The sequence below is a fragment of the Procambarus clarkii genome, chromosome 3 (genome assembly GCF_040958095.1).
Source record: "Procambarus clarkii isolate CNS0578487 chromosome 3, FALCON_Pclarkii_2.0, whole genome shotgun sequence".
Taxonomy (NCBI): Eukaryota; Metazoa; Arthropoda; class Malacostraca; order Decapoda; family Cambaridae; genus Procambarus; species Procambarus clarkii.
The window spans coordinates 9,488,504-9,503,258 of NC_091152.1; the positions used below are offsets into that span (position 1 = coordinate 9,488,504).

The 14,755-nt window shown below is 33.4% G+C and overlaps 1 protein-coding gene across 1 annotated transcript; it reads right to left on the bottom strand.

Moving 5' to 3' along the window:
• Window positions 1–3,826: 3,826 nt before the first annotated feature.
• Window positions 3,827–14,388, bottom strand: LOC123747776 (uncharacterized). The gene is made up of 11 exons (XM_069330372.1): window positions 14,262–14,388; window positions 8,162–8,391; window positions 7,644–7,822; window positions 7,168–7,261; window positions 6,400–6,732; window positions 6,124–6,238; window positions 5,606–5,697; window positions 5,039–5,240; window positions 4,735–4,902; window positions 4,319–4,503; window positions 3,827–4,042 (listed from the first exon to the last, which is right to left on the bottom strand). The coding sequence occupies exons 5-11, from the start codon at window positions 6,601–6,603 to the stop codon at window positions 3,827–3,829; spliced, it is 1,182 nt and encodes a 393-aa protein (XP_069186473.1). The 5' UTR covers window positions 6,604–6,732; window positions 7,168–7,261; window positions 7,644–7,822; window positions 8,162–8,391; window positions 14,262–14,388.
• Between the last annotated feature and the right edge of the window lie 367 nt (window positions 14,389–14,755).

Consider the following 14,755-nt stretch of genomic DNA (forward strand, 5'->3'; position numbering starts at 1 on the left):
AATAATCCTTTCCCTTAAAACCAAGTCTAGTGCCCTCGAGGAGATACCAACTTTAATTTACAAAAAAACCTCCAGATCTCTAGCCCCTGCTATTGCATTGCTCTTCAACAAGTCACTTGAACTCCAAACCTTTCCTGACATTCTAAAAAAAGCAAGAGTAACCCCTGTCCACAAATGTGGTGATCTCACAGATGTTAACAACTACAGACCTATATCAATCCTGCCTAACTTGTCAAAAATATTCGAAAAACTAATCTACAAGCAGCTTTACTCTTTTCTAGCCAAACACAATATTCTTAGCTCTTGTCAATATGGCTTCAGACCCAAAAAAAGCACTAACGATGCACTTATTAGTATGATTAACTTAATTCACGCAGCTCTTGATAAAAAGGAGTTTCCTGTTGGGTTATTTGTGGACCTGCGTAAGGCTTTTGACACTGTCAACCATCAAAACCTTCTTCTTAAATTACATCATTATGGAGTCAGAAGACACTCCCTGCAATACCTCAAATCTTATCTTACTGACAGGCTCCAGTATGTTTCTGTGAATAATTCAATTTCTCCCACCCTACCCATCAACATTGGTGTTCCTCAGGGCAGCATACTTGGCCCTCTCCTCTTTCTCATCTACATTAATGACCTTCCAAATGCCTCCCAACACCTCAAACCAATTCTATTTGCTGACGACACAACCTTCATTTACTCCAGTCCTGACCCCCTTGCTCTAAATGCCACAGTAAATACTGAGCTAGAGAAAGTCCATCTTTGGCTAACCGCCAACAAACTCACCCTTAACATTGACAAAACGTTTTATATTCTGTTTGGCAATAAATCCTCTAATCAGATAAATCTAAAAATAAACAATACCCAAATTTGTAACAAATTAGATGGCAAATTCCTTGGCGTTCTCATAGACCACAAGCTGAATTTCCAGGGTCACATTCTAAATATATCAAAAAAAGTTTCAAAAACTGTTGGCATTCCTTCTAAGATCAGATATTATGTACCCCGCCCTGCCCTGGTTACTCTCTATTACTCCCTCATCTATCCATACCTCAACTATAATAATAATAATAATAATAATAATTTTTATTTAGGCAAAGGTACATACATAAGGAGATTTTACAAAGTTTGCTGGCTTTATAGATAGGAGCTAGTACATACAATGCCTAAAGCCACTATTACGCAAAGCGTTTCGGGCAGGAAAAAACACTACTGACTAAAGCTTAAAACTAATGGGTAAAAAGAAAAAAATGCGTTGAGTACAAATAAAAATAGAGGTAAAGGAGGGGGGAACATTGTTGAAAAAACAGCACAAATACAATTACAAATTATTACAGAAAATTACATTAAAACAGCGTTGATTTGTAAAAAAAAAAAAAAAAAAAAAAAAAAAAAAAAAAAAAAAAAAAAAAAAAAAAAAAAAAAAAAAAAAAAAAAAAAAAAAAAAACTATGGTATTTGTGCTTGGGGTTCTACTACCCAAAATCATTTACGACCTCTTATTACCCAACACAAAGCTGCTATTAGGACAATATCCAACTCTGGCCATAGACATCACTCGGTACCCTTACTCAAATCTCTGAATATGTTAGATATTAAGTCACTGCACATTCTCTCTTGTGTATTATACATATATAAAACGCTGAACTGTAATGCCAATCCTGACCTCAAAAGCTTCATTGAAGGTTGTAACAGAACCCATGAGCACTACACCAGAAATAAATACAGTTTTGATATTCCTAGAGTACGACTTAATCAAACTAGAAATGCTTTACAAATCAAGGGACCCAGAATGTGGAATGACCTTCCCAACCATGTTAAAGACTGTACCTCTCTCAACCAGTTTAAGATAAAAACTAAACACTACCTAATAAATTCCCTGTAACCTACCTCACTCCTCTATTGTCAACCCATGTCTGTAAATTTTTTTTGTTTAATCAACACTGTTTGCTAACCTATTGTATTTATGCTGCTTTTTCAGTCATGTTCCCCCTTTTTTTTTTATCTTTATTTGTATTTGTTCTCAACACTTTTTATTCTTTATGCTCAATTAGTATTAAGTTCTAGATATTAATGTTTTTCTTGCCCGAAATGCATTGCGTAATAGTGGCTTTAGGCATTGTATGTACTAGTCGTATCTATATATCAATCCATTAATGTAACATCACTTGTATGTATGTATGTACCTTACCTGAATAAACATATTTATTTATTTATTTATTTATTTACTTCTCCCTTTTTCTGTTCATTGTCTGCTCCTACGCTCCCTTGCTATCCTCTTCTTATTCCTATTACTATCTCCTTCTCATTCGGTGGTTATAATAGGAGCTGCCTCGTATGGGCCAGTAGGCCCTCTGCAGTTCTTATTATTACTACTATCCCCTCTACTACACCTTACTTTGTTGCCAAGAGCATATAAGCAGCAGAATAGCAAATAATAACTAATCTACCTTCAAGTGTGGTCTAGAACACACTTGCGAGATACTGTACCGACTCTCAGTGCGCTCAACTCACACCATTGTTCAGCAAGGTTTCACCTACATACGTCTGTATGCTCGACTAAATATGCCACATATAATCAGGATTCCTCCCTTATGTTGACCAATGCACACACTAGAAAATGAAGGAATGACGACGTTCATTCGTTCTCCAGCACGGCGAATGGTTGGAAGTCCTTATGATATCTGTAGGCAGTCTTCTCAAAGTCTTCTTACGACCCCTGTCCTTTATGACACTTCAGGACGAATTTTTACTGCTGCTATTTCTATTGAAAGCTTTCTACTCTGCGTATTTCAGCCTCAAATACCCGTTGCCTCCATCTCCCCATTTCTATCTCTTTCCTTCCCCCTCTCTCAAGCAATCATGAAATGTGACACCCAAACCTTGCCCGAAACGCTGTGCACATTAATGGGTTTAGGTATTGTATGCACTAGCTCTATCTATAAATCCAACATTATGTTTGTAACTCATCTATGTATGTACATTTACCTGAATAAACATTTTGACTTGATTTTTTACCTTCCGAAACAATAAAGCCCAGTACTTGTCCTCCATACCTACTCAACTTTTAAATCACACATCAATACACAACACTCACTTGAGTATTTAAGGTATTTTATATTGAGAGTATGCATGCCTTTGTATTATGAAATCATATTGATGTGATGTATCATTGAGAATTGGATTTAATCAGAGGATTCAGTGGTATCCCAGGTGGCATTAATTTTCACAAAGTAGTTGCATGGTGGTCTACAGTGCTAGCTTGAGAGTACCAAGTGTGGGGTTCGAATCCTCCTCTTGGCTACCACTTTTTTTTTCCAGTGATAGTTTCAGAGGGTTGAGAAAAACACAGCATGAGGAAAATATTTTAATATAATCCAGTTTTATTGTAGTAAAAGACAAAAGTATATGCATATAAAATATTAGTTTAGTTTATTTATTATGCACAACATACCCATCCTGTGAGTGGCAGTGGAAATTTTTTGAGGCACATAATGGGCTTATAAATGAACAACAAAATTCATGTAGTTATTAGAATCTCTGTAACTAAGCAACATAATTTGTGTGGTCAAATTATGTAACCAAGCAACAGGACAAAAGTAAGTAAGTAAAAATTTAAAAATTTAAAAGCCTATCTTGTATCCATTTGTTAAACACAGAAATCACAATAGCGTGATGCCTTAAATCTATGATTGAGGTCAGTTGAACTCCCGGTTGGAATTCTTTTGTCATGTCGTAACACAGTCCATTAAGGCTCGTGTGGGATCCTCTCGGACATAGGTTCGAACCCTCATCATGGCCCTTGTGGATTTGTTCAATTGTATCTATTCATTTTGTAAATACATGTCTTCATCTTCATCACTTTCTAAGAGCTCCAAGAAAGGCTCATAGACCTCATTTGGCTGGTAGGAACTAAATAAATGTTTGGCTTCAGTAAGCTTGTCAGCACATTGCTTTTGATCCTGATTGAGAAGAGCCAATAATCCACGTTTCTCTTCTTCTGACAAAATTGGGTTTTCAATGGTGTACATGTTAGAATCCTGGAATATAATATTTAAAACATCTTAGAGTCAAATATATACTGTACCTATTTAGTTGTACATAATGCAAATATATAAAAGTATAGATTAAGTAAAACAAAAGGATCCAAATAATAATAAAAGCCATATTCTCCACAGTACCACTCTTGAAAATGGAAGTGTTTCATAGTTTAAATGTGAAAGGTGATGGCAATATTACTCTGACTAATTGAACACATTTAAGTGAGTTGAGTGTTTTGAAGATCTAAATTGCAAAAAGTATTTTGAATTTCTTACCTTGCAGAGACATGAAGGGAAATAATCACATTGTAATTCTTGAATATACTCGGATAGTTTGTCCCTTTTCTTTTTGTAGTACTGTAACCATGTTATCATTTCTTGAATGGTTAGTGATTCCTCCTCTCTACATCTCTTCTGGAGCTCAAACTTTTCCACTGCACTTCTTTTTTCTGTCAGGGACACTATAATGCAAAATGAAAATACAGTATGTGATTGACAAATTATGATAATGGGAACCATTTGTGAATTAAACATCATTAAAAATTGTATCTATAAAATTTACCTTTAGAAAACAAACTCAATTTAATGGTATTGCAGTCTTTCCATATATAAAAGTACAATTAATACAAATAATATATAAATATTTGAAAATGCTGAGAAAACTTATGAATCATTAGATCTTGTGTAAATACCACTTGTGTTTTGATGAAGCAATAAATTGTGCCATGGAAGGATGCCAGTTAAAATATCTGCTTCAGACAAATCCGGATGGTTCTGATTGTAGATTTTTATGAGATCTCGTAGTTTTTTTTTCTCAACTTCATTTTTGTTTCTCAATACAGCTCTCATTTTAGATGAAACTGTAAAGTTTCAGGTTGTTATCAAATATTTGATTTGCACCAATAGTATTTTACATAGAAAAACTAATTTAACAACTGTGTACTGTATTAATGTTTAGGTTTCAGTGAACAAACAAAAAAAGCAATTAATGTCTACCTGCATAAGTGGTAATCTGATTTTTGCGATGCCTTATATTCTCTCCATATGCCTCGATAGTATGCTCAATGTTATTGGCAGAGGATCTGTTATTTAAGGATCTTGCAATGATCAGTAATTCTGATCTCCATTTCTCAATAACAGATTCTGGGACATTAAGCATGTGAATCTCATTTGAAACTGCTGCAGCTGTCTCTGTGGCCTATTTAAAAATAAATGCCATCATATTTATTGTAAAATTTATGTTCAGAGTTAAACAAAGTCTTTTGAACTATCCTTAGTGCTTTGTCAAGGTCTGAGTATGTGTTTTTCAGATTCAGACCTTGACAAAGCACCAAGGAGTGTGTGAAAGACTTGGTGTAATTCTTTACATAAATTTCCCAAATACACAAGTGGGTTTTTATCCAATTTTACTTTGTCTATGAGAAGAAAATACCATTAGTGTCTTATAATAAGATTAAAGATAAATAAAAACATGTATATACACTTGATTCATTGTATAGAACAATTGTATATTTATATATAATTCTATATTTTCATTGTATAGAACAATTCATATGTTAATACCTTTCTGAATCTGGCAACTAATGCCCGAGGCATTCCATTAATTTTTCTGTGATTCCAAAAGAGTGCCCCCTCTGTCAGTTCTTCTGTACGCTCTGTGGAAATAAATTTAGTTATTCATTGACATCCTAATACTGTGTGTCTCAAAATACTGATTGGAAAGTAAAAGGATGATGATATTGATGCTGTCCTAAGTGGAATGAATTAATTGTTATTTCAGAGGAAACAAAGAGCTCAAAAATAGTGGTAGAGTAATAAGATTAAAAATATCAGGATGTGAAAGAAAGCATAAAAACAGGGACAACTTGATTTTTCAAACAAGGATTATACATGTATATGTTGGTTGCATATGAGTATAATGCTACTTTATATGAGCCAAAATTCCTTTCTGCAATTTCCTATATTCTTATATTATTTTATAACATTATCTGGATATAAATAACCATCAAATATTACCATTGTACTGATTTGATTGAAAGGTACAAAATTTAGAACTAGATTAAACAAAAATTAACACATACCAGCTTTAAGCATGTTCTTAGTGTTGTTATATCTTGAAAGGTAGGAAAATACTTGCTCTGCCTCCTCCCCAGATGTCAGGCCACTTCCTTCTTGCCACCGCCCTCCATACAAAACCTTTGACATAATAGCATAACGTTTGTTAAAAAATACCTACTGTATTAACAATTTGCATTTAACATAGATAAATCCTTACATATAAGAGCTTAAAAGAAATTATATTTTCCAACTTACAGTAAAACGAAGTCAAAATATTATTACAGTATTAGATTATTTACCTGACAATACCAAGAATGTCCTTTGGCATGTAGGACTCCTAAAAAAGGCTTTCCTTGCCCAAGTGAGAACTTCTGTTCTCTTGATGAAATCTTTAAGGCCCATGGCCAGTATTTACAGATGATATCCTGGCATATGAAGGACACATTTTGTAAACGGTTCATTTGCAAATAGTGGGCATAACTGTAGAGCTCTCCCTGATACATATTTAATGCAGCAAGAATAATTCCATGTCAACAGGAAGCCATGCTTATGCCGGTTTCATTCAAACTTCTAAATGAAACAGGTTTATTTTTGGCAGCTTTCAATGTCGACACTCCACACATATGGCTACTCTGTTGGACAAAAGTAAAATTATATGTATATAAATATATATATATATATATATATATATATATATATATATATATATATATATATATATATACATATATATATATATATATATATATATATATATATATATATATATATATATATATATATATATATATATATATATATATATATATATATTAGTCATATGTAAATGTAATTTTTTTTATGTAATATTTTTCATCATTCAATATGCATTCCATATATTTTATAGATTTTTTTGGACATGATATAGTTAGGAACCGTCCAATTAATATACATTATTGATAATGTCTCAAGCTAATATATAAAGGTACTCTTCAAATATTGTATGGGTAAAAACCTGGTATTAGGTCTTAGGTTTCTATTTGAAAACCTATTTTTAGGCTTTCGAACAGATGTAAAAATATTCTTACTTGAGTTTTAAGGTTCTGAATAGTGGAAACGTGATCTTGAACTTCTTTGTCACAAGCGAAGATACCACCAGAATAATATGAGTTTCTGATCCCTCTGGAATGATATTAAATTAATGAATGTTCATTGTGTGAGACATTTTGATGACAGTTAAACATCATTTCACTTAAAACTAATTCAACTACCCAAGCTGGCATTCACATCATAATCCCTCCTGTTCTAAATGAATGTATATAGTGAAATAATTATTTTTTAATTAGTAAAGCCTTAGTCCAAATAAAAAAGTTCAACTGAAGTTGAAAGGCAAGTAATAAAGGTGTAATCAGTTAACAATTAAAGAAAATCTGATTAAAAGTTGCATGACACTATATAAATATTATACAGTGCAGTGTTTATAGTACTACAAACATATTACTACACCTTACATTATACCTTAACAATAATGAGCAGCATTAAATATTTTAACTTGAATATTTACCTCCCAACTTTGTTGTAACGATACAGTTTCTTGTTGCCATCAATATGTACAGCCACAGGTGTTGTATCACATGCAGGGCACCCCTTGTCAAATTCTCCTTTTATTCTCCCAAGTTCATACTGATGGAAACGCCATTCAAAGAAGACTCTTTTTGTTGTCTCAAAATTGATGGGACCATGCTAAGATGTAAAATGTGTGTAAGTAATTATCAAAAAGTGCCAAGCAGTGGCATGTTAAGCAACAGACTATAAATACCTGCAGGAAATGAAAATAAACTTACATGAGCATTACATAAAAAGAGAAATTGTTAAAGATTGGTAATCCATTTCCATTTCTTATGATATTAGACATATATAAAATATATATTTAGAATATTCATGCTATTTATTAATTTAATAATATTTAACCCTATTTCTTAAATAATGACAATGCATTTGCTTAGTAACAAACTTAGTTTTTAAGTTTATACACCAATTTAATACTTGCACTATTAAAACAGTAATGGTATGAAAACTTACACGCCCTCGAGAAGCACCAAATAATTCCAGTGCACTAACTAATGCCTGAAGAGAAGTTCCAGGGCTGCTTCTCTTGAGAAAATGCCAGGAATCCAATAGATTTATGCTGTAGAAAGTGCTACTATTTCTTCCAGTTGAATAAAAACCAGACTTGTGCATGGCTTTCCCAAGTTCTTCATCTACATATCCGCACTTGCACCTAAATATTGGGGTATACAGATCATACCTTCCTGCCCCCCACAAAAAATAAAAAAAATTGAAGTAAAACAATTTTATTTGGCAAGAGATTCAAGTGTGGCTATCAATATATGTGTAAACCAACCCATAAACCCATAAAATTCTCTGTATGGTTATAAATACGTATGTGATATAAATACGTCTTCATAAGTGAAGATACAGTGGTAAAGAGAGTGAAGTATAAATGGTTATATTTTATTTTATTTTATTTTATTTTATTTTATTTATATATATACAAGAAGGTACATTGGGTTTGAGAGAATACATTGGATAGTACAGTATTTACATTCTTGTAAAGCCACTAGTACGCGCAGCGTTTCGGGCAGGTCCTTAATCTAGCAGATAATTTTAAGTAGGTAGTTTCAATCAGAATTGATAAATGAAAGATACATTACAAGAGAAAAATGAGATGAGAGAGATAAGTAAGTATATTAAAGCACATTGTTATATTAAAGCTCTGATTGATTACATTGACAGCTTGATTAGTAATTTAAACAAGATTAATAGACACCATACAGCAGATTGACAGCACATATAAGACAGCAATGATCACAATGGTAAAGATGTTCAGAATGGGTACATAAAGATTGGGAGACTGGGTAGCAAAAGATACAGATAACAAGAATTATAAACACCATACAACAGATTGGCAGCACATATAAGAAAACAGCAATGATCTCAATGGTAAAGATGTTCAAATTGGGAACATAAAGGTTGGGAGATTGGGTAGCAATAGATACAGTGCAATTTTAAGGCAAAAAGTGAAAAACTATGAAGATGAAATTAGGTACTTTTTAGTATTGATTTTGAATGATGTAAAAGTTGGACAGCTTTTCAATTCAGTAGGGAGTGAGTTCCATAAACTGGGTCCCTTTATTTGCATAGAGTGTTTACACAGATTAAGTTTAAATCTGGGGATATCGAAGAGATATTTATTTCTGGTGTGGTGATAATGAGTCCTATTACATCTGTCCAGGAAGAGTTTCAGACAAGGATTTGCATTTAAGAACAGGGTTTTGTAAATGTAGTTGACACAGAATTTGTGGAGTGAGATTATGTTTAGCATGTTTAGGGAGTTAAACAAGGAGGCTGTGTGTTGTCTGAAAGCAGAATTTGATATTATTCTGATAGCAGATTTTTGCTGGGTGATGATGGACTTGAGGTGGTTTGCAGTGGTTGAACCTCATGCACAGATACCATAGTAGAGATAGGGATAGATTAGTGCATAATATAGAGAGATGAGAGCAGAGTTAGGAACAAAATATCTGATTTTGGAGAGTATACCAACTGTTTTAGAGACTTTCTTAGTTATGTGTTGTATGTGGGTACTGAAGTTGAGTCTCTTGTCTAGGAATATGCCAAGAAACTTTCCATCATTTTTATTGCTAATGTTTACATTGGCAATCTGAAGCTGAATTGCATTTGTAGATTTGCTTCCAAATAGGATGTAGTAGGGCTTTTCTATGTTAAGTGTTAGTTTGTTGGTTGACATCCATAAGTGGACTTTTTTTAGTTCATTATTTACAACATCATTTAGTGTGTGTGGGTTGGTGTTGGAGTAAATGAGGGTAGTATCATCAGCAAACAAAATAGGTTTCAGAATGTTAGAGACATTAGGCAGATCATTAATGTATATAAGAAATAGTAGGGGTCCCAAGATGCTGCCCTGTGGCACTCCAACGGTTATTGGTAGTGATTGGTGTCTATCACTAAGATAGGATTGGATATAGTCCAGTGCATGGCCTCGGATTCCATAATGATGGAGTTTACATAAGAGGTAATCGTGATTAACAGTATCAAAGGCCTTTCTCAGGTCAATGAAGAGTCCAATTGGAAACTCATTTTTGTCAAGGGCTGAGTAAATTATATCAAGGAGACTAATAATTGCATCGTTGGTGCTCTTTTGAGAGCGGAAGCCAAACTGACAGGGGCTAAGAATGTCGAATTTTACGAGATAGGAGTAGAGCTGTTTGTAGATAATTTTTTCAAATATTTTTGATAGTATGGGTAGGTTCGATATTGGTCTGTAGTTGTTTATGTCTGACGGATTACCTCCTTTATGAACTGGCGTTACTCTTGCGTTTTTAAGGATATCAGGGAAGGTATGACACTCAAGGGATTTGTTGAACAGCAGAGCTATAGGTGGTGCAAGGGCATGGGAGGCACTCTTGTATACAATGGATGGGATTTCACTGATGTTCCCAGCTTTGGTTTTTAGTGAGTGTATGATGGACACAACATCTGACGGGCTGACTGGTGAGAGGAGAAGAGAGTTTGGATAGCTGCCTGAGAGATATGTGTTGATATATGTCTAAGTCTGTGGGATTTTACTTGCAAGGTTAGCACCAACCGATGAAAAGAAGCTATTAAATTCATTCGCCATTTCTAAGTCAGATGACAGTGTAAGGCCAACCTTAGAGAGTGTTATATGGTTGTGGGAGTGTTGTTTAGTTCCCAGGATGTTAGAGATGGTATTCCATGTGCTTTTCATGTTGCCTTTTGCTTCTTTGAATCTAGTCTCATAATATGAAAGTTTTGCTTTTCTTATGATACTGGTAAGCACTGATGAGTACCTTTTAACTACTTCCATTGAAACTAGGCCACTCCTAAATTTCTTTTCGTATTCATGTTTTTTGTTGATTGATTTAATTATGCCACTTGTGAGCCACGGGTTATTTTTTCTTTTATCAGTTACTTGTTTGGTAAGGAGGGGACAGTGAGTGTTGTAGAGGCTTAGAGTTTTGGAGAGAAAGTGGTTAGTTGATGAGTTTATATCCTGTGAATTATTAAATTCAGATTCCCAGTTAATATTGTGAAGTGCATTAGAGAGATTGCCTAAAGCTGATTCACTATGTAGCCTGAATGAAAGTTTTTTGGTTTCTGGTGGTGATGTGTCAATGTTTGCTATGAGGAAGGTAGGATAGTGGTCAGTTGTTCTGTCATAAATTACCCCAGATGTAAGGGGAGCTGTTATATTAGTCCATAGGTGATCCAGGGTAGTGGCAGATGTTTGAGTGACTCGGGTGGGCTTGGTGATTGTGGGGATTAGCATACAGGAGTGCATGCTGTTACGGAAATAGTCAACTTGAGGGTTGTTTTGAAGACCCAGGTCAATATTGAAATCACCTCCCAGAATGATATGATTTTTGTTGAGATTGTTATTTATGATAAGATTCCTTACATTGTCAGAGAATAAAGCTATGTTGGTATTAGGAAATCTATAGATGGCACCGATTATCAGGGAGGATTTAATCGATTTACTGGAGAACTTGGCAAAGGGATATTCACAATAGTCGTCTCTATCACTGATGACACTATTGCAAATGAAGGTATCTTTGTAATATATTGCTGTACCGCCACCTTTTTTATTAGGCCTGCAGTTATGAATGGCTTTATAACCAGCTAAATTGTAGAGTTGGGTATAGTCATTACTTAGCCAAGTTTCTGTTAAAATGATGAAAGATAATTTAGTACCTAGTGCTGTAAGTAGTGCATTTATATCATCAAAATGTTTACCAAGTGACCTAACATTTTGGTTGTAAACTGATAAGCAGGTGCTGTTAAGGAGTTTGTTTTTTGCAAGATTTGCTGTGTAGTACCTGTAATAGTGATGATCAATGTGCTGATTAGTGTAGATATGGGACAGAAGATTTCGATCAGGATTTCGATTTCGATCATATTGATGAAGACTGTAGCCTGGGTCACCTGAGCAATGCCAGCTACCAATACTAGTATCAAATAAATGTTTCTTAAAGTAACCTACCACTTAAAGTTACAAAGATGCACAAATTATTGGAGCTTAAAGTTGTGAACTTGCTCTCACTGCAGTTTGGGCAGGAATTAGGTGGATGTGCTGGTACAACAGGCTCTAGTAACAATTAAATTTACAAGATCAGCTATGCAACAAAATAAATACATGTTTCAATCATTACATTTTAAATTACTAATAATTTTTTTAGCATTAACTGGAGTTACATGAAAGATTTATATTTAATAACAAATAAAAATTCACTTATTTAACTAAAAATCTGTAATTAATGAGGTAATCAATAATTAATGAGGAAAATGACCAATACAAAAACTACTAAAAAAATTACATGAACTAAATAAAATTTTAAAACACTGCTTGGTTCAGGATAGAAATGAGAGTATAAGAAACAGACTACAGGTACATTACTTACTCCAGTGAATGACATTCCCATCTGAACACACAGTTTGTGTTGGGTCTAAAGGCTCGAAGAACCCATTTTTTCAGCAAAATCGCTGGTGGAAAGGCATTACAAAATGCTGCTGCTGATCACATTTATGACACAAAAAATGAAAGCAGTCTTCACATTTTATGCTTGCCTCACTACTTCTAGATTGTACACAACATTTGCCTGGTTTTCCAAAAAATAATGTAATTATGTACTTTGAATGGTAATACTGGATCTAGAAATATTGTATACCAAGTTTAAAAATGACAAACATCTAAGTGTATTCAGAGATTGACATTAATCATGCATTTCATAATTACATTGAAATTTGTCCATAATTACACACTAAAGATGTTATTTACCTTTATCTGGAACACCCAACTTCGACAATGTCCAGCTAAACAACATTGACCTACGTTCTCCCCATTGAATCTCACTATTTTTTCTTCTTTTTTGCCAATCAGAAATGCTTGCTTGAGAATCATAAATTTCCTCCAGTTCTGCAGCAAGTACTTTGATATATGGGATTCTAAATTAATCAGGAAAATCTTCAAGAGCAAATAGATGTAATAAATAAAAGTGTATGTTATACATATTATATAAGCATCTAGAACAACTGACAGCTTTCAGTAATGTGTTAGTTAGACTATGATATATATATATATATATATATATATATATATATATATATATATATATATATATATATATATATATATATATATATATATATATATATATATATATATATATATATATATATATATATATATATATATATATATATATACTAGGTACTAAGATTATATTACATTACATATTTCAAATAGGGACGTACCAGAATTCAATGATTTTGGTGTTTGTTCTGCAGCTGGTAAATATGTTTGAGTATATGTTGGTACACTAGTTGAAAAGTCAGAACTTTGAAGGTGTGGAGGTGAAAGAGAAGCAGGCAGAAGGGCTGTTTGGCAGAAAATCAACCTTTAAGTTTGGTAATTCCACAACACTTTATCTATTTTTAATTTGTAAACTATCTACATTTTTTTGCTGTCTATGGCCATCACTGCCCCTATCTCCACCGAACACCGGTGTATTTGCAGCTATGCAAGGGCAGACCAATATGGCAGCCATGGCCTAATCTGTCATAAGACACAGGGAAAGATTGCCAGATATGAAGCAGTCAATGACATTATCAAAAAAAGTTTGTCTAGTTTGGTTCAGATGTAATACAAACAAAGAGCAACGGTTTCAAGTTCAACAAACCAAAATGTAGGGCTGACAACAGGAAATTATTTTTGACCCAGAGGGTTATTAACACATGGAACTGCCTACCCACCAGAGCTGTAAATGCCAAAACTGTGCTGAATTTCTAAATATACCAAAAAAAAGATCATAAAGGCAAATGGGGGGAATTTCGACAAGCCGCGAGCTTCCTGTACTCTTCTAGGCTACTAGAGTTTGTGGCATTCAGGTAAATATCTGTTTTCAAAGAAGTTGACTATTGGATTATCTATAAACAAATTTTGAATAATAAAACACCAAAAATCTAAATAACTTTAAATCTGAGGCAAAATGAAATCTACACAAGCAATTAAACCTATCATTATACTATGATATAAGAACACACAAACATGGGTCATGGAATAAATAACTAAATAAAAAATTACCTTCTGATAAGTTTGAACGTTGTGTTTGATTGATTTCAATAATCCTGCAGTAATTTTCTCCTTTTCCTTTCTTGTTTGAAGGCTTCAGATAATTTAGGTCCTCAATATTTAAACTTCGCTTCATATATTCACATATTTTCTGGAGAGCTGAGTTTATTTTCAAATATTCATGATGAAGGTTCTCTTTAGCTAAAATTGCTAGTGTCTGGAGACCTTCTGTTAAAAAAATATACGTTCTCAATAGGATACATTATAACTGTAGCAAGAGAAGCTACATTAAATGTTTTGATGAAATTGTCTAAACCAATGATCAAAGTGATAGAAATTATAATGGGATGATGGATTTCAAGCCAATTATGCTGAGCATAGAAAAAAATTCTGTTGTTATTGTTAAAACAAAGACATACTGTATTACACAAGGTTGTAAACTTTGATATTAATGTATTATAAAGGCCATAATCAAATGATTTTATAAACAATGCCATCATTATTGT

Excerpts from the sequence above, each read along its gene's own strand:
- LOC123747776 (XM_069330372.1), bottom strand. The coding sequence starts at position 6,603 with ATGTATCAGGGAGAGCTCTACAGTTATGCCCACTATTTGCAAATGAAC. Across the intron at positions 5,241-5,605 it reads TAGTTGCCAGATTCAGAAAG|GCCACAGAGACAGCTGCAGC; the intron begins GTATTAACATAT and ends ATTTTTAAATAG. Across the intron at positions 4,043-4,318 it reads TCCCTTCATGTCTCTGCAAG|GATTCTAACATGTACACCAT; the intron begins GTAAGAAATTCA and ends ATTATATTCCAG.